The sequence below is a fragment of the Lepus europaeus genome, chromosome 4, assembly GCF_033115175.1.
Source record: "Lepus europaeus isolate LE1 chromosome 4, mLepTim1.pri, whole genome shotgun sequence".
Lineage (NCBI taxonomy): Eukaryota > Metazoa > Chordata > Mammalia > Lagomorpha > Leporidae > Lepus > Lepus europaeus.
In genome coordinates, this window is record NC_084830.1 from 132,155,786 (window position 1) to 132,182,665 (window position 26,880).

The 26,880-nt window shown below is 36.1% G+C and overlaps 1 protein-coding gene across 1 annotated transcript in view; it reads right to left on the reverse strand.

The window, feature by feature from the left end:
• The window catches only part of SPINK5 (serine peptidase inhibitor Kazal type 5), an 84,959-nt gene extending 61,268 nt beyond the window's left edge, over positions 1-23,691 (reverse strand). Inside the window, exons 1-7 of the mRNA XM_062189722.1 lie at positions 23,587-23,691; positions 22,453-22,478; positions 18,643-18,770; positions 15,040-15,112; positions 4,092-4,219; positions 1,903-1,966; positions 682-809 (exon numbers count right to left, since the gene is read on the reverse strand). Of these exons, the coding sequence (XP_062045706.1) occupies positions 682-809; positions 1,903-1,966; positions 4,092-4,219; positions 15,040-15,112; positions 18,643-18,770; positions 22,453-22,478; positions 23,587-23,641 (602 nt within the window). The 5' untranslated portion in view covers positions 23,642-23,691. The remainder of the gene's footprint in view (positions 1-681; positions 810-1,902; positions 1,967-4,091; positions 4,220-15,039; positions 15,113-18,642; positions 18,771-22,452; positions 22,479-23,586) is intronic.
• Between the last annotated feature and the right edge of the window lie 3,189 nt (positions 23,692-26,880).

The following is a 26,880-nucleotide window of genomic DNA, read 5'->3' on the forward strand; positions in this document are numbered from 1 at the left end:
AAAGTGGAAACCAGGCTGATTTCCTATCTGGAAAGCAGTTATAATTATTATTTTATAAACCTAATAGAACACGCTCTTGAGTTCTATGATGGCTAACTATAATTTTCAAAGGCAGAGATTAATTTTATTAGTCTGTCAGATCTTTCTCTATCCTGATCTTAAAGATCCAGTGATGTAAATACAACACATTATCCACATGTGAGTCTTTAGTTCCCAGTGCAGCGCCAGTTGCTCAGAGAGAGACAGATTAATTCAATAGTTCTTGCCTCTCATAATGTTCCTTTTACAATAAAAACAGATTCAGACACATGGCTTTTTTATTATTTTAATTATACTGTCATTATCCAGTAAGATTCTCTAAAAAGGCCCAGATGAAGCAAGGATGTCCAATAATGGACTTAAAGTGCTTTCTAATTTTAACATACTTTATTAAGCACTGTGTGATTTCAAGGGATTATAATTTTTTAAAATTAAACCGTTTCAGATTTACACTTCTGCTTTTAAGAAATGTCAATAGATGATACGAAGGAAAAGAAAAAATGTCTTTCTGAGAGTAGGGTCTATTTCATATTATAAAGACAAGGATTGCATTGTTTGTGAAAAGGGCTTCATCTGTGGGGTGGTTCTGAGGACAGCAACCAAGGGTACCCTCACAGGTCCCCCTGGGGTGATGATACTTACAAGAGCTCTGCACACATGGCACACTTATTGCCATGTGTCCTCCCATCAGGACCCAGAACTGGATCGTTTTCCCTTGTGCATCCAAGTCGTCCATCCTTCACATAGGCCCGAAAAGCACTGCATACATCCTAAGGAACAGGAAGAAGAACTTGGCATTCACCATCCTGATATTAATGCTTACAACAGTGTTCTCAATGTGCTAGAACTCAAGCAGGGCACAGTCCTTGCCCTCAATGTGATCACAATCTCCTAGGTGATGTGACATTGAAAGCAGGATGAGCTAAATGTCTTGCTGAAGCATAAAGGGCACCCAACCTTGAAAATTAGGAAAATTGTTTAGCTAGAAAAAGTGTCACATGTATAAGACACTGCCTTCCTTCCACTATCATCATAGGCTCACATAATTTTAGCACAGAAAGAAGCTATTTAGTTCAAATTTCATTTAGTTAAAGTAATTTGCCTAAAGTCTCCTGATAGCAAGTAACAATGCTTAACATTTAGGATAAATGACTGATATTTAATACCATTTCTATTACACATTCAGTTTCCCTTTGATTTCTTTTTTTTTTTTAGACAGAGACTAAATTTGAAAAAATGAAATTTGATAAGAGAAAAAGAAAAACATTACACCTTTGCAAATGAGTCTTCTTTTTAATGGAAAGAAGAAACAGAACTAAAACATCTAATCAAAGTAACCTAATCCAGCTTTTGGAACTCTCAATGGGTTTTACACATTATCAAGCAGTTGCCATTATTCCACTTTAAGTAAAGGAAGAATCCTTTCCTTTCTGGCCAGTATTGTAATGTAGTGGGTTAAGTGGTTACTTTAAACAATGGCATCTCATATTGGAGTCCTGGTTCGAGTCCCAGCTACTCTGTTTCCCATCTAGCTCTCTGCTAACATGCCTGAGAAGGCAGTGGACGATGGCCCAAGCACTTGTGTTGCGACCACCCTCATAGCAGACCAGGATAGAGTTCCTGGTTCCTTCAGAGTGGACCAACCATGGATGTTGTGGCCACTTGGGGGAGTAAATCCGTGGATGGAAGATATTCATTCTCTCTCTCTCTTGCTCTCTCTCCCCGTGATTCAAAAAAACAATTTTTTTTGAAAACATAATTATTTCCAATTAAGTATTCTACTAAAGAAAGAAGTGCTAAGCCTCTACTTTCTCCTTGATGTCAAACCCCAATATTTCCCATGACTCTGACATTTGTCCTTACCTGAACTGGATTACTGCTCTCACATTGCCCTTCACTCTTTATGCCAACTTGGGAACTGGTTTTCCTGTAATCAAAAGATAATAGACACACTGTTCACAGAACTTTCCACTATGCAAATCTAGTTTCTCTCCATTGTGTTGTAATTCTCTTTTTGTTCCTGAAAACAGAAATTGCATACTTTTCTTTACTTACTTTTCCCAATGAAAACCTATAGTTATGACTTGAAGTCCAAGATACAGAGTCATGTTTGGAGGGCCGATAAGACTCGGACTTATAAATATTTTTCTTTCCTCCTATTTCCAGGGTGGGGATTCACATGGGAAGATGGAGAAATGAAGGCTTGTAATTGGGATTATGTATCCTCCAAGGAATTTTGCTCTTGTTATTTTTTTCATTTTAAATAAGTAAATTCAGGTTTGTATTTTCCAGCATCTCCCTTTTCATATGGATTACACTAACATTTTGTTTTTCATGGAAAGTACATAAAGTCCTGATAATTAACTTTGTTCAGTCTAATAGGGCTTTAAAGCATATGTGAAAACACAGAAATAGAAGAGGTAAGGAGATACTTCCTGGGGCTGGCACTGTGGCCAGCCGCTGCCTGCAGTGGTGGCATCCATATGGGTGCCAGTTTAAGTCCCAGCAGCTTTACTTCTGATCCAGCTCTCTGCTATGGCCTGGGAAAGCAGCAGAAGATGGCCCAAGTCCTTGGCCACCTGCACCTGTGTGGGAGACCTGGAAGAGGCTCCTGGCTCCAGGCTTTGGTTTGGCCCAACTCTGGCTGTTGCAGCCATTTGGGGAGTGAGCAGATGGAAGACTTCTCTCTCTCTCTCTCTCTTTGCCTCTGCCTCTCTATAACTCTGCCTTTCGCAGAAATAAATCTTTTTTTTTCTTAAGAGATGCTTCCTATTTCTAAAAAGATAAAGTGGCTTACAATCATAACATGTGCATAAAAATAAAAACACAATAAAACCAATGTCAAGGAAAAGCTAAGTATTTAAAATTGATTTAAAAAAGTTTTTTTTCAAAATATATCAGCTGAGGGAAGCTAAAAGTTAAATCCCAGTATTAATACAAAATCTAGCTTTCAGAGCTCAGAAATAAACACAATGGGCAATATTATTCTTGTTGTATAATAAAAGGAAGTACAAGAGAAATTAAGGAGAAGAGACTATTTCACCTTACCCAGAGATTTAAAGATCTACAATAAGATTCTTTATATGATTTATCATAAGAATTAAATGTACAGTGTCATAGTTAACATCACAAATTACATATATATAATAAAAATCTTTTTCTACTTCTGCTTTCTATTTCTTTACATTGATACTGACTGACAAGTGAGAGCATATTTTTAGAATGTTTTCTGATAATTTAAGTCATATGCAGGATCAGGGTGATTTAATGTTGTTTCATTCTCATGAAAATAATCAATCATAGGAAGGGGTACAGCTTACAGAATCTCAAAGAATAAATATATATAATATACCTAACTAGCCTTCTCAACCACTGATTTTTATATATATACAAATTGAAAAGAAATTCAAGACTGAAGTCACAACCAAGAACTGCAAAGCATGTATGCCCTTCTTGTTAGTGGAAAACAGTCACCAAAGCTAACGTTGAGGGTTGAGAAAGAATAAAATGGGGACAAAATACAGGCCAGTCAGACACTTTATCTATTTGACAAAGGTTGAATATATGCAAAGATTAATATAAAAATTCTAATATCTATTCTAATATCATAAATTACTGAGTGGTTAAATGTCATTTGAGGATGAAATCATCCTCTGTTAGAGAAAATAATAATAATGAATAAAAGATTACAGGTGGAGTGTATATGTCTATATACATGTACATATATAATGCATATGTGTGTACATATTGGGTATGCATGTATACGTGTATGTACACATGTATGTGTGTTTATATAGAATCTTCCTATCCTGTTTACTTCATAGAGACAGTGCTAATCATATGATAAACTGCACACAAAAGTACTTTGTAAGACAGAATGACACATTATATAACTTTTTTCTTCAGAGTAGCAAAAGATGTGGTACTAATAGTTTATAGATGCCTAACTCCTAAAAAATGGGTTCTTATCTTAAAGACTATATGAAAACCCGTGTCATGTAGTTAGACAAGAACATGCTCTAGGAAGAATGCCTGTTCCTGGGAATACTTACTCATTCTCAGCACACAGCTCACATCTGTTGCTGTAAGTTTTCCCGTCTGTGCCACAAACAGCTGGATCACCATCAGTACAGACATAACCTCCATCTCTTTCTTCTTTCCTGAAATCATCGCAATGCAGCTGCGAGACATGATCAAGGAACATCAAAATGTAAGACAGAAAACATCCCTTAGCTATTACAAATGAGTTAACATCTTAAGCCCACAATAAAATAAGTTGCTGGAGGGAAAAAAACATATTACGAAGAACAGTAAACTAATATAATCATGGGCTATAAAACATGGTCAAAGAACAGGGATGCAATTAGGTTGTAAAAGAAAGGGTTTAGGTGTGATTTCATCTACTTGCTACTGAGTGAAGAAGGGTGCCTTCTCTCTGAAACTTAGTATATCGTTTGTCTATCAAATCCTGTCTCTCTTCTCCATGGAGTGGTAGAGAGGTCCAGCAGATAATGGACATGAAAGCTCTCTATTGTCTATGGAAAATATTTTCTATTATTACAGATTAATATAACAATTAAAAGTCAGATTTCTGGATTTATAATTCTAGCCTCTCCACTAACTAACTGCACAATTTGGCAGATTACTTAACTCTTTCGTGCTTTCTTATTCTTGTCTGCAAAATGGGTACAATTTCACCACCCTCTCAAAACTATAAAGAGATTTGTGTTAGTAGATGTATAGAAGTTAGAATCGTGCCTCATACATCATAACCTTTTTACTGTTGTTACTTTAAGTGTTTCCTCTACTGAAAACCAAGTCAAGAAAATGAAACATCTTTTATTCCAACATCTCTGCTCTAATAATACGGCATATAGTTGGGCACAAACCTGTATGGTGAGAAAGACAACTACATCAGTTTATAACTGATCTGCCACCCACTCACTTCACCTCTTTAAACCTTACTTTCCTCATCTGAAAAATAATTCACACCCTACCCACATTCCAGATTTCTGGTAAGGAGCACATGAATACTTGTGAAATATAATTTGGCAACTCATTATTTTGACATAAGCTAGCTAAATAAGATACAGAGTTAAATTTAATGTCTATCTAAAACAAAAATACGAGAGATTTTTTTCCTTATGAGATAGTATTACACAACAGATTTTTGATGTCACTAGTTTCTTGAAAAAATATTTTATAATAAAAATATTTTAATACTAGTTATGGAAAAATTTAGATTCTAGATCTGTGATGACCACTATGCCATATAATGCAAAAATTGGATGGCTACAAATATATACATGAAAAAGATCAGACTGAGGAACATTGCTGGAAGGCAATGAAAAAGGAAAAGGAACTGAAAACAGAAAAGAAAGGTTTAGCACTACTTCACTATCCAGGTCATATGTTTAGAAAGAAATTAAAAATAATGAAAATAAGATAAGTAATGAACATACATGTCATTTGCTCATTTATTCTACAAAATTTATTCCACATTTACTAGGCTCTCTACTTGACTGTGAGGAGGGTCTGAATAAAGCATATTCCAGGCCATAGAACTTCCACTGCAAAGAACTTGTGGTGGTGGCCAGATTGTTCTGTTTAAGGGGCAGAAAGAAAACAATTGTGACTGGAGCACAAAGAAAAGGAAGAATAACTGTTGGTTTGCTCTGAAAAATTATTTTGGGAAGCAACTGAAGCATGAGGAAATTATGGATCACCAGAAAATCAACAGCATCCTACTAGGTCACAGGTGTTGGCAGAATTTAACAGGGCAGATTTAAAGGCCAGCTGGGAGGTGTTGCAGGTGCAAGCATTTTATTCCACCTCCTTCTGCTTAGAACTCCAAGGGGTGATGAATCACAACCTAAGAAAACACCTCTTCCTAATGCAATTATGAGAACTCACACAGGATTCCTGACCTGGTGGAGGGGTAGCAAACTGGAGTAAGCAACAGTGGTTTCAGAATTTCTGCTTGGGGCATTGCACCTTCTCCCATCCCATGCTAAGCAGGAAGGGTACAGAATTAAGGTGGCTGTGAAAATTGTCCAATTCAATTAAGCATAAAATATTACTAAAGACCTAATGAAATTTTTATGGCAAAATACCTATATATCTGGCGATATACATGATAAAATAGCATAACAGAAATACAATATACCAAATAATATGTATCAATTAAAGCAGAATTATTGGAATGAGTGAATAAATAATTTATCAAAAAGCATAACTAGGCTTCAGCGAGACAATAGAAAATGCCTGAATATTAAATGAGAAAATAAAAGTTACAAGGAATAACAAAGTGGAAATTTTAGATATGGAAAATAAGTAGTAAAAAAAAGGTACAAATAGACTATGAATTTGTGAATTTAGTAGATGAGACTCAGGAACTTTCTTAAAAGGTAATGAAAATGGAAAAGTAATTATAAATAATAAAGAAATTTAAAAAACAAAGAATTGAATTATAAGTTCCCAAAAGAAGGAAATGAATACAGGAAAAATATCTGAAGAAACAGAGACAATTTTTAGAATTAAAAAACTGAAAGATGAAAAGAAATAGAAAACAGCCATAGTAACTTAAAGCCAAAATTTAGTTAATAAAAGAATTATGGAGGGCTAGGGTGTTTTCAGAAAATAAACAGAGGATGCTAACATACATTAGGGGAAGAGACATAACTAATAACAGGAGGCACAATATTAGCAAGAATAATAAATAAAATATGGATATTTGGTTAAGGGTAGTCATAATAAAAAATATAGGTATAGTACATTTAAATCATCATTCCAGTGCTGCTATAAATACGGTGGTGCAGGTATCTCTTTGACACAATGTATACATGTCTTTGGGTATATATTCAACGATGCGATTGCTGGATCACATGGCCAATCTATTTCTGCTTCCAATCTAGCTTCCTGCTAACGTGCACCCTGGGAGACAGAAGATGATGGTTCAAATACCTGGGTCTATGCCACACGTGTGGGAGACCCAGACTGAGTTTTGGACTCCTGACTTGGTCTGGCCAGCCCTGGCTGTTGTAGGCATCTGGAGAGTGAAAAACTAGATGGAAATCTTCTTTCCATCTATTTCGCTTTTATTCTCTCTCTGTTTCCTCTGCCTTTCAAATACAGTGAAAATAAATTAATTAAAATTGTTTCAAAAATTAAAGAATTAAGTATTTCTCAATTCATTGTAAAATGAGCAAAAGCAAGTATAAATAAATGTGAATGAATTCCATAGAAAGCAAAGACAATAGAGAAAAGTAATGATAAAACTTATAGGACAGATTGACAGTAGATTATATAGAATGATAATTGCAAATAGCATAAATATTGCATGCCAGTATATCTAAAAACCAAAATGGAAATATGGCTACCAAAAAATGTACAAAATACATAAGCTGAAGAGATCAATAAATACTGATTCAATGACTATATTGGCCTGAAACATTTCCCCCCCTAAAATTGCCCAACCCCAATAGTTTTACATTTTATTTCTGATGTTTTAGGAAAATTGTATTGAATAATACTAACTTACAAGTTGTTCCAAAATTGAAGTATGTAAATTAAAATACGAATCTTCAAGCAGCTTCACCAAAATACTGCTTACATACCCTGAAATTCACCCATTTTAAATGTACAACTGAATGAATTTTAGGCAATTTACAGAGTTAGACATCCAGCATCAGAACCTGGTTTTAGTGTATTCCCATCATTTGTAGAGATTCCTGTGTTCATTTATAGTTAATCCTAGTTTCCAGACCCTGCCTTAGGCAATCATGAACTTTTTGGACTCTGTAGATTTGCCTTTTCTGGGCATTTCATATAAATAAAATCATAAATATGTAAGTTTGATTTTCACGTTTCCCTTTGCAAAATGTCCGAGAGGTTCATCTGTATTGTAACATTATCTGTAGTACTTTCCTAATTATTGCTGAATATTCCATTATATGAGTATGGATAATTTTGTTAACACATTTACCAGAGGGCATTTAGACAATGGAGTTGTTTCCGTTTTTGAACTATCAAAGTGCTCACAACAGCTGGGGATAAGGCAAGCCAAATCCGGGGGCAGGGAATGCAATCTAGGTCTCCTAGATGAGCAGAAGAGACTGAACCACTTGAACTACCATATGCGGGGTCCTAGGGTCTGAATCGGTAAGAAGCTGGAATGGAATCAAGAGCTGGAGCCAGGGCTTGAATCCAGGTATTCTGCTGTGGAATGTGAGCATCTGACTCAGTATCTTAACCATTAAGCCAAATATCTGCCCCATCTGTTTTCTGTATTAGAATAATGCTGGCCTCATAGAGTAAGTTGAGAAGTGTCTCCTCTCTTTCTATTTCCTAAGTGAATATATAAAGGATTGATATTATTTCTCCTACCACTATTTGATAGAAATGACCAATGAAGTCATCTAGGCTTGGGTTTTTCTTTGATTTAATTATTGATTCAATTCATTTGCTTGTTATGGGTATATTCTGATTTTCTCTTTCTTTTGGAGTCAGTTTTTAATAGCTTGTGTATTTCTAAGAATTGTTCCATTTTATTTAAATTATCTAATTTGTTGGAATAGTATTGTTCACAGTGCTCCGTTATAGCTTTGTAATTTTTCTGAAGCACATTTTGATGTTTCCTATGTCATTCCTGGATTTTGGTAATTTTTATCTTCCTTTTTTGGTTTTTAGTCAATTTAGCTAATATTTTTATATACTTTTTTGATCTTTTAAAGAATCAACTTTGATTTAATTATTTTTATTATTACTTGATATTTTGCAAATTATTATTTTTTTCTAATTTTTATATTGACCCTTCTTCCTACTTTGAATTTAGCTTGCCCTCATTTTTGTTAGTTTCTTAAAGTGAGAAATTAAATGATTTGATTTGAGGGGCTGGAGTTGTAGTGCAGTGGGTTACACTGTAGCTTGGAATGTTAGCATCCCACATCAGATAATCCAAATACCAGCTATCCTGCTTCCAATCCAGTTTCCTGCTAATGTGCTTGGGAAGGCAGTGGAATGTGCCAAGTACTTGAGCCTTTGCCACCCAAGTGGGAGACAAGTGAAGAGTTTCCTGGTTTATGGCTTTGGCCAAACCTAGATCTGGTTAGGGGTGAAACAGTGGATGGAATATTTTCTGCTCCTCTCTCACTCTCTCTTCCTCTCCCTCTCAATCTCCCTCTTCCTCTTTCTTTCTCTCTAATTCTGCCTTTCAAATGAAAAATCTTTAAATTATTGACTTGAGTCTTTCTCACTCTTCTGATAGAAACATCTAAAGCTCTATATACTTTTTTAGCTGAATACCATGTGTTTTGTTTTCATTCAGTTCAAAGGACTTTCTGATTTTTTGCATGATTGATTCTTTGACCCATCAGTTACTCTGGCACTTTTCCTTCGTTTTCCTAGGTCCAGCTTACCATCTGTTTGCCACTCCCTTTTAGCTAAATGACTTGCTCTATTATGATTTGTAAGGCAGTTTGGTTAACAAAAATGTCTTTCAGCTATTACTAATATGGGAAAATCTTTATTTTGCTCAATTTTTGTAATACACTTTTGGAGTATACAGCATCTTGGTTAACCTTTTTTCCTTCAACACTTTGAGCATTCATTCCATTGCCTTCTTACCACCATTATTTTAAATGAAAAACCAATCTGTGTTTATAAGCTGTATAGATCATGTGTTTTTTATCCTGTTACCTCAAAACTTTGCTTTTGGATTTGAATATCTCTGTTGAACATACCTAGTGTGTTTTGCATTGATCCCATTTGAAACTTGTTGAACTTCTTAAATTATAATATTATTTTAAAATTAAATCTGGAATGGTTTTGGTCATTGTCTCTTCAAATAATTTATTCTCTTTTTTTCTCTCCTCTGTTTCTGGTTTTCCCATAACACATTGTTGGTATACTCCCTGCTGTACTAAAGAGTCTGATTTTGTTCATTTTTGTTTCAGTTGCTTCTGTTTGTACTTCCATTGTTACTTTTTATAAATTTTTGTTTGAATTTTCTAATTGTTCTTATGCAATCACATATCCGCTTCTGAGCCTCTCTACCAAGTATTTGTTTTCAATTATTGTAATCATCACCTCCAGGATTTCTATTCACCTCATTTGTTAATGATTTCTTTTAACTGAAAGTCTCTATTGATCATTCATTGCCATCATAATACTCTTATTTAATTTCATAAACTTTTTTTGAATTTTTAGTACTTTCAACACATTTTTAATAGCTGCTTCATGTCTTTGCCTGCAAAATCAACATCTGTAGATACCCAATGACAATTTTGATTCACATGTTTTTCCCCGAGTTTGGTTCATATATTTTTGCTACTTGGAAGATTTCATAATTTTTTTGAAACTGGCGTTAATACATAATATATTGTAGGTACTCAGAATTATGATGTCTCCTTTAATGACCAATTTATCTTAATTTTTGTTTTCTTGTTTCTTTGGCTAGGCTAAAGCTCTTAAATCTTGGTCTCTCATAATTTGCAGCTGCCAATGTGTGTGCTTTTATCCCTTTGTAGCTTAGTGCACAAATACTTCAAACAGATAAGTCTCCCTCTACAGATGAAACATTGTGTGTAGAGGAAGACATAAAATTCAGTCATTTTCATATCCACATTTGCTTGCCATTGGGATATTTTGTGTCTTCTAAATGCATGAGCACAGCCCTGTGTTCAACCAGTAGTTTGGGTCCTTTTAAGTCTCTGATATTCATTTGTGAGGATTCAGTCAGAAATTTTACTTGACAAAACCATGACTACAATCTCATGTTATCATCCTTTTTACTGAAAAAACAAACTATCCTTTTTACTGAAAATACTTCTGGGTGTGGTTGTCACTGATTACTCCAAATTAGGAATCCCCTTCAACAGTGGCCAAATAGTTACTGATGCACTCAGTCTACCCTGCATAGAAAATCCATATCACTTCAGCCAGGGGGAAAGGAGGGAGAACGTGTAAGCAAGAACATCACAGACTCCAGTTCATCTTATTCAGAGCTTTGTAGTCTTGGAGTTATAAAAGGAATGTTTTTGATAAGTTTTGTTGATGATAAGTTTTTTTTTATTTTTATTTGACAGGTAGAGTTATAGATAGTGAGAGAGAGACAGAGAGAAAGGTTTTCCTTCCCTTGGTTCACTCCCCTAATGGCTGCTATGGCCAGCACGCTGTGCCGATCGGAAGCCAGGAGCCAGGTGCTTCCTCCTGGCCTCCCATGTGGGTGCAGGGACCCCAGCACCTGGGCCGTCCTCCATTGCCCTCCCGGGCCACAGCAGAGAGCTGGACTGGAAGAGGAGCAAACGGGACTAGTACCCGGTGCCTCAACCGGGACTAGAACCCGGAGTGCCGGTGCCGCAGGCTGAGGATTAGCCAAGTGAGCCGCAGTGCTGGCCAATTGTAAGTTTTATTTAGCTTTATAGTTGCTTTTTGAGGGAAAAGATTTTCTGACCTTCTAATTTAGCAATAGCTTGAAGTGCCACGGTTCAGAGTAATTTTATATAGGTTCTCAGACCATATAACAATAATTGAAAAGAAAAAAGTACATACTAGATTTAATTATGAACAAAATCACAAATTTTCTAAATAAAATATTACTATCCAAATCTAACATTGTATTTAAAATATGTTATGATTAAGTATGATTTACCCTAAGAAAACAATAATAGCTTAAAATTAGTAAGTACATTAAGAAATTAGTATTAGTAGAATAAAATAGAAAATCAGGTTATTTTAATAGTTGCAGAAAAGTCACTGAACGATAACTAATACATATTCAGCAAACTAAGAATAGAAAGCATATTCTGAAACTTGATAAAGTTTACAGGTTAAAAAACTCTATGATAAACATTTTACTTAATGAAGAAACTTTAGAAGTATTCCTTAAATACAGAGAGAGGGAGAATGGGAGGGAGTTCTGATGTTTATTATCATGACTTTTGTTAAACTACTGAATCTTAAATCTATGCTAAAAATATATGCAATGCAAGATAAATAAATGAGTAATAATATTGAAAGGAAATCATAAAAATCCTTTTATAAGCAGCTGATCAAATCATCTGCCAAGAACAAAGCAATAGGATCAACAAACCACCAGAATTAACAGACAATATCCAAAAGCGGTTTAATAAAAGACTAACCAGCAGAAATCAATAAGATACATTTTCTAGTTATTAATAAAAATTATTAAAATATTGAAGAATAATTTCATAAATTATTATAATTTCATAAATTAGGTGAATTGATAAGTTATCTATATTCTTGAGTTTGGTTAAGTTAATATTTAAAAAGTCATTTTACCCAAATTAATTTATAAATCATCTTTCTGATCACATTGAATTTCCAAATTCAGGTTGAATTTTTAATAACCTCAGTGGTTTTCTGTTTCTAATATGTAAATGTATGCATATGTAACCCAAATGTTAATAACATTTTCTAAGAAAGGGGACTTGCCTTAATAGTTTCATAGCTATTAAAGCAATTAAATAATCTAAAAAGAACAAGGAGTTTATAAACACATGCATACACTCATACAGACTGAATATTTTATAAAACTGGCTATCGAAATCATGAGAAACATCGAATGAATGAATTCATCATTTTCAATGCAAAAGAATCAATATGGACCAAAGAACTGAGAGATTACAAATTATGGAGACTAGAATGATAAAGAAATGGTGGAGAGGAGTAAAATTTGAAAGGCACTTCGAAGGCAGAACCAACAACACTTGTTGATGATGTGAACTATAAGACTTGAGAGGTAAAGAATGATGTAATGATGAAGAAGAAGTTGTTAAGAAAGAGACAGAGGATTTCTGCAGCAGAAAAGTTCTTAAGTAAAGCACCTTATTTTCAGAGTAAATACCAGGGCTCATTTCTGATGGGGGAAATATAAGGAGAGAAAAGTGGGTAGATTCTTCTGTTTTACAATAGAGAAGAAAGTGACATTGTAATTGAAAGAATTCATCAAAACACAAACAAATAAAAATCTAGACATAAATTGCTTGAAAAGTACACAGTGAGATACTAACTCCTTTAACTTATACAGAGTCATTTTCTGGTAGAAAATCATATATCCATAAGCATTTTATTTAGAGGCAAAATTTATAATTCAGACATAAGATATTAGCAGATATGTATGATGTCCTAAAATTCTTTAATCTTATTTCTCAAAACTTCTATTTGATTAAAATTTAATAAATTTGTTTCCACCAGCAGAAACATTTGATTCCATTAATATTTTTTTATTTTTATTTTTGACAGGCAGAGTGGACAGTGAGAGAGAGAGACAGAGAGAAAGGTCTTCCTTTTTGTCGTTGGTTCACCCCCTAATGGCTGCTGCGGCCGGCGCACTGTGCTGATCCGAAGCCAGGAGCCAGGTGCTTCTCCTGGTCTCCCATGCGGGTGCAGGGCCCAAGCACTTGGAGCATCCTCCACTGCACTCCCGGGCCACAGCAGAGAGCTGGCCTGGAAGAGGGGCAACCGGGACAGAATCCGGTGCCCTAACCGGGACTAGAATCCGGTGCCCTAACTGGGACTAGAACCCGGTGTCCTAACCGGGACTAGAACCCTGTATGCCAGTGCCGCAGGCGGAGGATTAGCCTATTGAGCCGTGGCACCGGCCTGATTCCATTAATATTTTTAAAAAGTAAATTTGTTTGAGTGTGGGGGGATATTTTGAAATTTATTTATATTTCATATTTTAAGTGCTATTGATTTATTAGTTTTATTTTTTATGGAAGAGGAGTAGAAGAATAATCTTACAGATTACACTTTGAATGTGAAAAACAAAAGTAGAATTAGAAGTTGCCACTAAACCTTTCCAACCCTCACAGATTTCTGTAGCATACAGGAGTAGCTTCCGTTTATGACAGATAAAGGATTTGCAGTTATTGACTAGTTGGGTGGTGACCGTGTTATTGTGTTAAAAGTGAGACTGGTTAAGCCAAAGCAAAGAATTTACTTGACAATGTTTACTGCGGAGGCTGAGGTTCTCAGACATACCTGAGTAACACTGCCAAGAAAGATGGCAGCCTGGTTAGAACACGGATGTTATAGGTAATTAGGGGTGTGCCTGCTCTGACTGATCATTTTAATTATGTGTTAGGCCTGGGAGAGAAGGAAGAGAAATAATAAATTAGAGAAGAAATCACAGAGGACTGGAGTGATGTGAGTAGTTGTGAAAATAGCTGATGACAGCTTCAGTTTTGTTAAGTAATTGTGAGATAATGAAGGCCAGAAATTTTGACCAATCTGGGGCCATGTTTTTTATTTTCTTGATTCTGTTTTTATATTATTGCATTAACTATTTATAAAGTGAAATGGTTTTGTGGTGGGCTAAATCTGAGCAATTTCTCTCTTTAATTTAATATTTAAATTTTTTACCACCAAATACTTTTCTCAGAAAAGACATTTGCCTGGGTCCCACACTGAAAACCAGATACAAGCAAGCAGTTCTAGCTGAACTCAGAGAACCCTTCAGATACTAGAAAAGACACACAGTAGGAAGCAAAGGAGGAAAAGAGAAAGGAAATAGAGGCAAATGCCTGGCAACACAAAATTAACCACTGTGGGTGGCTTTTCATAGTTAGTTTCTCATTTAATATACAACCTATGTCACAGATGAAAAAATTGCCCAAGTTACATAGACAATAAGAATTCTGAGATTAGATATTAGATCTTTAGTCTCAGGAAAGTTCATTGGAGTTAGGATAAGAGGAATGAGACTTGGCCATGGAGAGCAGACAGCACCCTGGCCTACTATCCACCTCTGAGCATCTTTCAGTGCCCAGAATGTTTTCAGAGTCAGCTCATGGGTTGGGCCAAGGGACAAGATATACCAGATACTCAGCCCACCCCTGGACTAAGCCATGTTCCCTCCCTTCTAAGTAGCTGGCTTCAAAACTGGCATAACCTCATAATTAGGAAATAGATAGTTGTATGTAGAGTAAAACATTATTCTGAAAGGAAACATGACAGATTGACTCCAAATATTCTCACCTCTGCTGGAGTTGTGGCCCTGGTGGTTCTTGTTAAATGCCTGGCCTTTCTCTGAGGTATTGTTTCTTTTTCCCTAGAAGAGAATAAAGAATAAGACAGCCTAAGACATTGTCTGACCAACTTTTAGGATTATATATTAAACAATTTTGATTCTTTCCCAGATAAATCTGGCATGTCAGCTGTAGATGTAAGCCCAAAAATAGGAATAGTAGCACAAATACTCCTGCAGTACTGAAAAAATCTCAAATGTGGAATATTATTGACAAGAATCTTTACCTTTACCTGAATACCTTGAATAGGTCAAACAACCAGTTAATCACCAACTCTAAAAACTGTCCATGCCATTGTGTGAATGCAGTCTTTCAAAGACTATATTTACACTAAACAAAACTCTGCCTCTCTGTAATGTTCTTGACTCCAACCTCTGTTGCCCTATGGAGCAAATCAATAGGCTTTTCCGCATGCTGATCCTTTTAGCAAATTGAATATAGCTTTTATGTCTAGCATAGTCCCCTTTCTGGGTCAAGAAATGTAGTTTATTCCAATATAATTACATAAGCAATAAAAAATAACTGAATGAATGAATCCAGAGTGACTATTTTGTGAGGTTCCAGGTATTTCATTTTTTTTCTTTTTTTATTATTTTTATTTTTATTAAGAGAGAGAGAGAAAAAAAAGTCTCCCCTCCATTGGTTCACCCCCCCCAAATGGCCGCTACAGCCAGCGTGCTGCACTGATCCAAAGCCAGGAGCCAGATACCTCCCCCTGGTCTCCCATGTAGGTGCAGGGCCCAAGCACCCGGGCCATCCTCCACTGCCTTCCCGGGCCACAGCAGAGAGCTGGACTGGAAGAGGAGCAACCCGGACAGAACCGGCGCCCCAACCGGGACTGGAATTCAGAGTGCCGCACTGCTGGTGGAGGATTAGCTAGTCTCATTTTTTTTTATATTATTTTTCAATCCATGTATTATATTCAAAGTTTGAGTTCTCCTATTAAAACATCCTATGTAGAAAAAAAGGAAATTTATGGCAAATTATATACCTGCTGATTTACATTGAGCTTTTTAAGAGAATAGAAAGGATTATTCAACTTTTCCTGGACTTGTCTCACTCAAATCTTGATCTGCCTTTCTTCATCTTCTACAGTGTCTTCACTAGAAGCAGAAATTATAGTCAGAGCTTCATTATCCCAATATCATTGAATGTGTCAAATTAAATCTCCTCAATACACCAACCTGACATATAAAAAGCCAATTATAACATAATTATAATAAATGAATATGCTTAGAATTGGTTGGGTAGCAATATGGAAGTTTTGACAATGCTCATACATTTGGGATGACTCCTCTGTTCAAAAATTAGGATAGTCTGGTTGAAGATTTGCAATTGATAACACAAGATGCTGTCTACCTTTGAGGTGTCAATGGACAGAGGGAAACAGAGTTAAACAGCTTTGGATGGATACCGGTAAGTTTCCAGAATACTAATTCTTTCTAATCTGCAGTGTTGAAAGTCACAATCAGCATGTTAGTCCACTTCACCCTGGCATAATCCCGGATGTCTGAAGACACTGGCAGCTCACACAACCAGAGTGTATTTTGCTTTAGTCATTCTACTGGTTGGCTGCCACAGCAGAGACTGGCATCCTCTCAGGAGGAGCTTCTCAGCCCCTAGGCTACAACAGAATCAGATCCCAGCAGGTCCAAGGAATATGACTTTCATGCTTAAATTCTTTTTTTCTCCAGAGCCAGAAAGATCAAAGTGAAACTACAGTCTCAAAAGATTATGCAGTGCTACAATAGGTATGATGCGTCTCCAAAAAGTTCACAGAAAATGCCTATTGAGAAAAAAAAACTATGCATGTATTTCCACAATTTTTATAACAAAATAAACATTTTAAAAGATTTATTTATTTTGTATTTGAAAGACAACATGATGGCAGAGGGGAGACAGAGAGAGAAAGAGTTTTTTTCTTCCACTGGTTCACTCCACAAATGGCTGCAATAACTGAGGCTGGGCCACGTTAAAGCTGGGGGCCGGGAACTCCACCTGAGTTCCCATGTGGGTATTGAAGGCCCAACCATGTAGGTCATCTTCTGCTGCTTTCCCAGGCACATTAGCAGGGAGCTGGATCAGAAGCAAAGCAGCTGAAACTCAAAATGGTACTCCAATAGGGTATGCTGGCTTCACAGGTGTGGCTTAACTTACTATGCTACAACACTGGCCCCAATAAACATTTTTTTTCTTTTTTTTTTCATTTATTAAACTTTTATTTAATGAATATAAATTTCCAAAGTACAGCTTATGGGTTACAATGGCTTCCCCCCTCCCATAACTTCCCTCCCACCCGCAACCCTCCCCTTTCCCGCTCCCTCTCCCCTTCCATTCACATCAAGATTCATTTTCAATTCTCTTTATATACAGAAGATCAGTTTAGTATATATTAGGTAAAGATTTCAACAGTTTGCCCCATATAGTAACACAAAGTGAAAAACTACTGTTGGAGTACTAGTTATAGCATTAAATAACAGGGTACAGCACATTAAAGACAGAGATCCTACATAATATTTTTTTAAAATTAATTAATTTTCTATGCCATTTCCAATTTAACACCAGGTTGTTTTTTTTTCATTTCCAATTATCTTTATATACAGAAGATCAATTCAGTATATAATTAGTAAAGACCTCATCAGTTTGTACCCACACAGAAACACAAAGTATAAAAATACTGTTTCAGTACTAGTTATAGCATCACTTCACATTAGACAACACATTAAGGACAGATCCCACATGGGGTGTAAGTACACAGTGATCAATTTCAGCTCACAATTGATGGCTCTGATAGGTCTAAGAGTCAAAGGGATCACACAAACAAGACAAGTGTCTGCTAATACTAAGTGATAGAATCAAAAAGGGAGAGAAAGATCCAACATGGGAAGTGGGATACACAGCAGACTCATAGAATGGCAGATGTCCTAAACAACACTCTGGCCTCAGAATCAGCCCTTAAGGCATTCGGATCTGGCTGAAGAGCCCATGAGAGTATTGCAGGCATGGAAAGCCAAGATACCATGGAAGAAAAAAAAAAAAAAGACCTAAATGAAAGATCTCTGTGAGTGAGATCCCAGTGGAAAGAACGGGGCCATCAAAGAAGGAGGTACCTTTCTCTGAAGGGAGGAGAGAACTTCCACTTTGACTATGACCCTATCGGAATAAGATCAAAGTCAGCGAACTCTAAAGGCTTCCATAGCCCTGACAACTCATGACTAGAGCCTAGGGAGATTACTGACACCATGAACAGGAGTCCCAATAAACATTTTATCATTACAGTTTTCAATGAGATTTTAGAGTGCCCTTGTATTAACACTGGGCTCTCCAGAATGCTATTCAAATCCTATTTGTGTAGTTAATAAAATCTTTCCAGGTGAGTAGTAATTAGCCCAATTTATCTGATGGAATGTGTAAGAATATGCTAGTGAACATTTTTATTTTACCATTTAGGTTTAGAAAAATGCAATTGAAAGAAAAGAAAAAGAATGCATTTACTATTTCAGAGAATAGCTGGAAACTCAAACATGTGAAATGAATGGAAAACTTTACTCACAATATCATTTTGCACTTGACACATTTGTTGATGAATGTTATCCAATCAGGGGTTTGAAAAAGTTTTTCATCTTGGGGACAGAGCAACTTTCCATTTTTCATCAAGACTCGAAATTTACTGCATGTTTCCTGAGGATAAGACAAAAAAAGTTGTGTTTATTGAAACAGCATTAAAAGTAGCCTTTCTCCTATGAACTTACCTGAACAGTACTTTTTAATTTTATTTTTTAGACTTGTTTTTTTTTAACTTTTCTTTTTTAATTAATATAAAGAGAACAGATTTCATGCATTTCATAGGTGCATTTCTAACAAGATAAGCATATTTCCCTCCTTCCCCAAGCCCCTACTTTCCTCTCTTCTTTTCATAAATTTTTGCAAAGACAGAAAACACTCAGTTGATATCAATAACACAAACAAAAATAATGACTTGGATTTGCCTGTGGAGATTGCAAATTTGCATAATATGTAGTAATCTGAAAATTAGTGAAACAGAAAAATAAGGGAGTTGGAGCCAAAAGAGCTGAGGTTATATTCTCTGGTTCTCATTTAATATCTCAATAGCCAATCTCTCAAAGGCTCCATTATGCTATCTAAAATAGGGGATATATTGGATGAGCATTGTGCAGTGGGTTGGGACATCTACATCATACACAAAAGTGTCAGTTTGAGTCTCATATCCTCTGCTTCAGATCTAGCTTCTTGTTAATGTTTCCTGGGAGCCAGCAGCTGATAGCTCAAGTGTTTGGACCCCTGTCAATCCATGTGAGAGAACCAGGTGGAATTCTGGGCTCCTGGCTCAGCCTGGCCCAGCCCTGGTTGCTGTGGGCTTTTAGGTAGTGAATCAGCAGATGGAAGATATATTTCTCCCTCTCTCTTTAAGTATGCAACAAATAAGTAAATTAACATTTTGAAAATAAAACAGTCAATATATATGTGTATGTATGTGTGTGTGTGTGTATTTAGGAAGCTTAAATATTATTATGTATGGAAAGCCCTCAAAGATATGTAGTAGATATTCAGTAAGTAAATGCTCATTCTTTCCTCTTTCTCCTTTAAATCATTGTGTGGTAGTGCCTGCTGTTAGAACTACTGGAATATACTGAGATGACATACATAAAGCACCTTGCACATATCAGGCCAACACTAATGATTGTGAAAGGACTAGGACAAGGTTTCTGATATGAGCACTGGAAACCACAAAGTGCCTGTGCCCACATTTCCCAAAGACTATACAGCAAGACACCAGCAGCTAGAAATGTGAACAGCTGGCAAATGAAAGAAGGATTCCTTGGTCATACACGTTTGGAATTTCCAGACTGATTTCTTTTCTGAAAAAATAAAATAAAATGTAGAACCTTTGATATTTGTTTCTCTGTATCTCTGTCTTTAAATAAATAAAAAATATTATCTTTTTAAGTTTAAGAGGTCTTCACCCTCACATCTTCCTCCCAAGATCTCAGGAGAGATTTAGCCATTTGGACTCTCAAGTTTTTATTCATCTTTTAAAAAGTGCCCCCCCCCATTGCCTCCCCCAGTCACCATTCCTACCAACTAACACTATCTGCAGAATCAAACTGCAAATCCACGGAAAGACCATGCAGTCATCTCAGAACTTGTTTATGCCTTTGTCCAGCGTAGTCTCTTGAGAAAGAGGAAAACACAAAGTGTATGGATATCAGCAGTTGTATTCTTCTCTGGGGAAAATGGTGTCCTCCCTCAATTACCACAACAGGGAGGACTTAATCAGGAATAGACCTCAACCAGAGTCATCTTTGTCAGAAACTGTGTACTTGCAGTATAACTTCCAGCCCTTGGCTAATTTTTGTTTTATTTTCCTGTTGTTGCTACTGTTCTCATTTTCTTCACATGTCTTGGAAAACCTGGAGCCCTCCAAAGTGAAATTCCTTCTGGTTGCCTCACGGGCTACAACCTCATGCACTGTCTAACCCGGGACATCATAGTTAAATTACTCTGGGAGTTGGCATTACTCCATCTCAGCTATAGGACACCAACAAGTGTGTTTTGGGCTTCATAACAAGCCTTTTGTGGTGGCAAATTTAAGCATATAATTGAGATCCCTGCAGGTCTTAAGTGCTTTTCCTTGCTATTTTATTTCATGCATATAACATTCAATATGTTATACATTTTTTATGGCACAAGAAAGAACCCAAACTATTGAATTTAGAAAATAACAAAATATCCAGCACCACAAGTCTATTTCAATAGCTTTTATTTTTGACACATTATCCAAAGAATATTTCTGTTTATTTTGTGTTCTTCTTGTCTTTTATGTCAACATAAGAGGTGGCTAAACTACTATTTTTAGAACTCTTTTTCTGTGAAATAGTTAACAATAAATTAAAAAATCAGTACAAAATAATAATGTTCCAGAAATCACCACTCATTACCATGGACTCTGAAAAAGAAATGATAACTCTGTATACAGTGAGATTTACATAATATCCTTCTATTTTCTAATATAAAGCATCCAAGAGAGAATGTTCTCTGGTTTCCCCAAATCCAGCCTTTGATCTACTCTATCATACTTTCTAAACCTCTGCTTAACCAGAAAACTTAGAAGGAATATGGAGACTATGAAGAAATCATCTAGAATATCCCTAAGAGCTTATTTAAAAGATTCTTGCAATAAAATACAGAGAGCAAGTATTTTAACCACAGTCTCAAGAGTTGTGGTGTAAAAAAAAAACCCATTTCATGTTTTTATTATCCTAATATTCATAATCTTGGAGATATATAACAAATTTTAATATATACCTAGCACTGTTTTAAATGCTCATTTAATGGCATGCACAGTGGTATGTGTATAAATATAATGTGTGTGTGTGTGTATGTCAGAGAGAGAGAGACAGAGAGAGACAGAGAGAGAGAAAGAGAAAGGCTCTCTTATCTTTCAAATAGATGAATAACGTAGCTTCTATATAAATTGATTCCTTTATTTTTCAAATAAAAGACCTTTCAGAATTGCTAACGTGCCCCACTGCATCCAGGTCTCTGCTATCAGAGGTGCCTGGTCTGCCATAAGTTCCAAAGATCTTCATGGCTTACTCTCCCATGACCTCCGGATCTTTTTTCTAACACTATCTCTCCAAGGAGAACTTCCTCAACTATCCTATTAAAAACGGATATGACCTCCATTCCCTGGAATTCCATTCTGGCATCCTGCTTTTTCTTTAAGCACTAATCATTAGTTAATGTGCTAATGCAATATATCTTACTAATATATAGTAATAAATCTTGCTAATTTACTTTTTAACTTATCTGCCATGATTATGTTCACTTTAAACTATCTCTAACATATCAAATAGGATTGGATATGTAATAGATGGTCATAAAATAGCTACTGGATGAAATACATACACTGGCTATATATGAAATAGAGACAACACTCTGCATAATGATTGCCAGAAAAGTCATTTTAGTTTCTTACATGTTGTATCATAACTTGTTTTAGCCGTTAAACAGGATGACAATAGTTTTTATGGTTGTTGTTAAGAAATTTTAAAGTACTCTTAAGCATGGTAGATAGCCTCGTATAGCCATCCGTCATCATTATTTGTGTGTGTGTGTGTGCGAGAGAGAGAGAGAGAGAGAGAGAGAGAGAGAGAGAGAGAGAGGGAGGGAGATTGACAGAGACCCAGGTCCTGATTCATAAAGATCTGCTTCTATGTTTTTAACCAAAGCTCTTAGTACCTATATTACGACTGTATTATCAAAATGAAGGTGTTGGCCACAAACCATTTTTCTTAGGGATTTGGGAATGAATTTAATGAATAGACAAAGCAGGACTAACCTGATTTTCATCCTCGCTGGCAGCATCTGGACAAAAATACAGAAACCAAAGTTTAAGGAATGTAAAATATTTAATGAATAATTCATTCAATGTGGCGTCTTGATTGCTTTAAAGACAATATGTGGTAAAACTACAGATAATTTTTGAACACATTATGGTTTATCACAGCAAATGAAATGAGACTGTTGCACTAGAAGACAGGTTTATGCATTCACAAAGGTCCAATCACTCAGAAAGGTTCAATTACCTTGGAATAGAATACTGATGTACTTTCTGATTGCCTCAAAGTATCTCATTTCCAAAATGTCAAAGTATAATACGATCTACTTAAAAATCATAACATACTTATCTAATGCACAATACCAATCATAATTCACGAGTATAATTTATGTACACATAAAATAGATTTTCTGAATTATGGCAAAAACTAAGATTAATTAAAATTAGACTGCTACACTCACATTAACAGGCTCTTTTGTATCTACACACTTATTTAGGGACTCATTTGTATATAATGACTTCATTTATTCTTTGAGATTCTCTTTTTAAAAGTGCAAATGCTTCAGGACAAAGTAAGTCTAGGTAATCTGTGTTCTCTTCAAAATTCAAACAGCAAACAAAACCCCACAGAAGTTCCTCTTACTTTAGGAGAAGTACTTTCAATCCAGTTAGGATTTGAAAATACAAAAATAAAATAAGCTAAATGGCACTACTGCTTTAAAACAGGAGGCAAGTGAATTTGTTTTAAAAAACATTTTAGTTACATGTGCAGTAATAAAATACATATATTAATTCATGTTTTAAATGTGTATATATCTATATTATATTCTATGCAGTATAAATGGATATCCTTGGTGAAGGGAAGATGTAACTTTTCAGAATATAGAATTACTGAAAGAATTTCTCATGGAGAAAATTTCAGCTTATCTCAAAACTAGACTATGTGCCAACGTTAAAGACAGCAACCTAATATAAAGCCACTTACATAAATCCCCAAGACTGAGTCTGGCACGATATTCAAAGTTACACACACTCGTATAAATATTTTTTGGTCAGGGGTAAGGGCAGAAAAGTCCTTTCCCCACAGCTTTGAGATGTGTGGCAAGAGGCTTAGATTACATGCAAATTACTCACCTTGAATGAGGCAAAGAGCCAGGGTCAGAAGCATGGGCACTGTGACTGTTTTCATGGTGAAGATGATGTAAGTCGGCTACAAGTCTACTCCGTGCATTGCTCAGCTGGTGCTCCAAGACTGAACTCGTAGAGATGCAGCTCACTTTTTTATATACTGGCACAACTGGTGACACATTCTAAAACCAGTTGGTCAGGCTCATGCTAGATTAATATACCAAACCAACTGAGCTTCCATCCTTACAGAGCAGTCAGGGTGGCAGATTTGAGCAGGTAATGTCTGTTTCTAAGGTATAACGTGTTTTCATGATACCTCCCAAATAAGGCAATAGACCAGGTCTAAGGACCCTACACGTAGCTGAAAATTCCATACACATACAAAAGCACTGAATTCCTCAGCAACACAGACATAGTACCTCATACACAAACAGGTTTCTTTTTTAAAGATTTATTTTATTTATTTGAAAGACAGAGTTACAGAGAGACATTATACAAAGACTCAAAGTTTAGCCTTCCATAGCCTATAACTATCTAAACTATAGCTTAAAAATGTTTGATTCAGTCATGTTTTCCTAATTAAATTTATTCCTGCATTGCCCCACTCTTTAGAATCCCAAGGAAGAAGAATTAAACTATAAAATACAAAGATATATAGTAACATTTTCTATAGAGTTTTCCTTCTCCTTAGTCCCTTGTATCTCCAGCTTATTTCACCCAATCAGCCGAAGAAAGCATCTGAAGAACAATGCCAAGATGACTGAGGCCAGAGCCAGTTTAATTCCACTACTTCTCAGGGTCTCCACATTCATAGATGAAAAGCTCCACATCCATAGATGAAAAGTTACACTTCATGTAAATGAAGGCATTTTCATGGTTACTCGATAAAACTGACCAAGGCAGATCAACTTCAGAATAATGCCAATATTCTGAGAACCATCATAGTGAGAATGTGTCCCTTTTTGCCCCATAAAATAATTTATTTCCTATAAAAATCTAACTGGGGGCTGGGGTTGTGGCACAGTGGGTAAAGCACAGGCATCCCTATGGGAGTTGGTTCATTTTCCAGCTGCTCCACTTCTGATCCAGCTCCCTGCTGATGGCCTGAGAAAGCAATGGAAGATGGCAGAAGTACTTGGGCCCCTGCAATCCACATGGGGGACCCAGGGGAAGCTCCTGACTCCTGGCTTCAGCCTGGATCAGCTCTGGCTGATTGCAGCCATCTGGGGAGTGAACCAGAGTTCATTCTTTTTCCATTAAGTTATAATGGACATTGGTTCTATATATTATGTATTTATTTCTTAAAGATTTATTTATTTATTTATTTATTTATTTATTTATTTATTTATTTATTTATTTGAAATTCAGAGTTACAGAGAGAGGAGAGACAGAGAGAAATCTTTGATCTGCTGGCTTACTCCCCAGATGGTCACATGGCTAGCATTGGACTGGGCAGAAGCCAGAAGCTAGGAGTTTCATCCAGGTCTCCCATGTGGGTGGCAGGGGCCCAAAATCTTGAGCCATCTTCTGCTGCTTTTCCCAGGCGATTAGCAGGGAGCTGGATGAGAAGTGAAACAGCTGGGACACAAATCGGTGCCCATATGCAGGCAACAACTTTGCCTGCTATACTATGACGCCAGCCCCAGGAAATCTATTTCTAATCTTGTCTTTTGCATTTGAAACAGTGAGAGCCAGAGCTAGAGTGCAAGAGAGAGAGAGAGAGAGAGAGAGAGAGAGAGAGAGAGAGAGAGAGATCCAATCTACTTGTTCACTCTTCAAATGCCTACAATGGTGGGAACTGATGAAAACAGAAGCCAGGAAGCCAATCCAAGTCTCCCAAGTGGGTGGCAGGAACAAACTACTGGAGCTATCACTGTGCCTCCCGAGTCTTTATCAGCACGAAGCTGGAACTGACAGCAGAGCTGGGACTTGAATCCAGGCACTCTAATATGAGACACAGGCATCCCAATCAATATCTTAACTGCTATACTAAATACTGACCCAAGGATCCCAATCTTGTCTCACCAATTATTAGCTATGTTGCCTTGAGGAAGTCACTTATTTTCCCTGAGCCTCAGTCTGCTAATATGTAAAACAGAGATAGTAATATCTACATTGTACAATTTTACAAGCTTTAGAATTCATATATGTCTGTTTGTCTGTGTGTGCTTGCAATGCTTAGAACAAAACCAAGTACTTGTGATAAGCTTTACAGTTAATGACAGCTGATCTTTCATTTTTATGCTCTTATAATAATATGGTTATCCTAAACAATTTCTAAGATTATAAGGAAAGTCAACATCTCTTGAACATGGATCATAACAGATTTTAAGGTTATTCAGTGTAAAATAACTTCCTCATCATGTTCTGAAATAAAATTAAAACAGAATAATGGATGTTATCTTTTTTGATTTTGTAACTGTATTCTAAACTACACTGCCTAAAACAAGTCGAACCATTAATTGCTTAAAATCTACCAAATCACTGCTGGGTTTCAACCATCATTGATTCCTTGTACCTTTCTATAAAAATCTCTTCTAGATATTGATATTCTAATATTTTTAATCTTCATAATTCCTTTCAGAACATATGAAATGAGCTGCAACCACATACTCCATAATTATGGTACAAAAGTTTAATGCCCAACAATAGAATTGGTGACTGTGTAACGTGCTCTGATGATCCCAAATCTAAGTCAAATGGACAGTATTCCCAGGTATGGAAATGGTGTTGGGGTGGAACACAAGAACCAACAGATGACTGACTCTTTCAAGAATCTCTGTTATGAGGAAAGGTTGAAGGAGTCAGTTTCCTTATTACTGGCAAAGAACTCACTGACACACAGAACCCACTGAAATGATGAATAAGAGGTTTGGAACTGACAACCGTCTCCCAGAGGAGAAAGTGGCCAGAGGAACATTCAAGGAGCACCCCTAATGTTGGAAGTTCCTGTCAGCTGGCTCCTGTAAATAGGGTTTTTCCTCTATTTCATTTAGGGAATGTTGTAAATCCAGAGAAGATTCATCACACACTCTGGTAATCACTCCTCATTTCTAAAACCATCACAAATATTAAATTTAGATGTATGGGATTGAAGTATTTTAGACACGGGGTTTGGATCAGAATTAGGCTAACAAAGTACTTTTCTCAAATTCAAAATTCTATCTTGATTGTCCGATCTTTCAATTATTCCTCAAATATCTATATCCCTCTTTCCTCTCATAAGAAAGAAGTGACGTCAGCTAACAAAAATGAAATACTTAACAATCCTACATATTTGTTAAGTGGCCCAGAATCTAA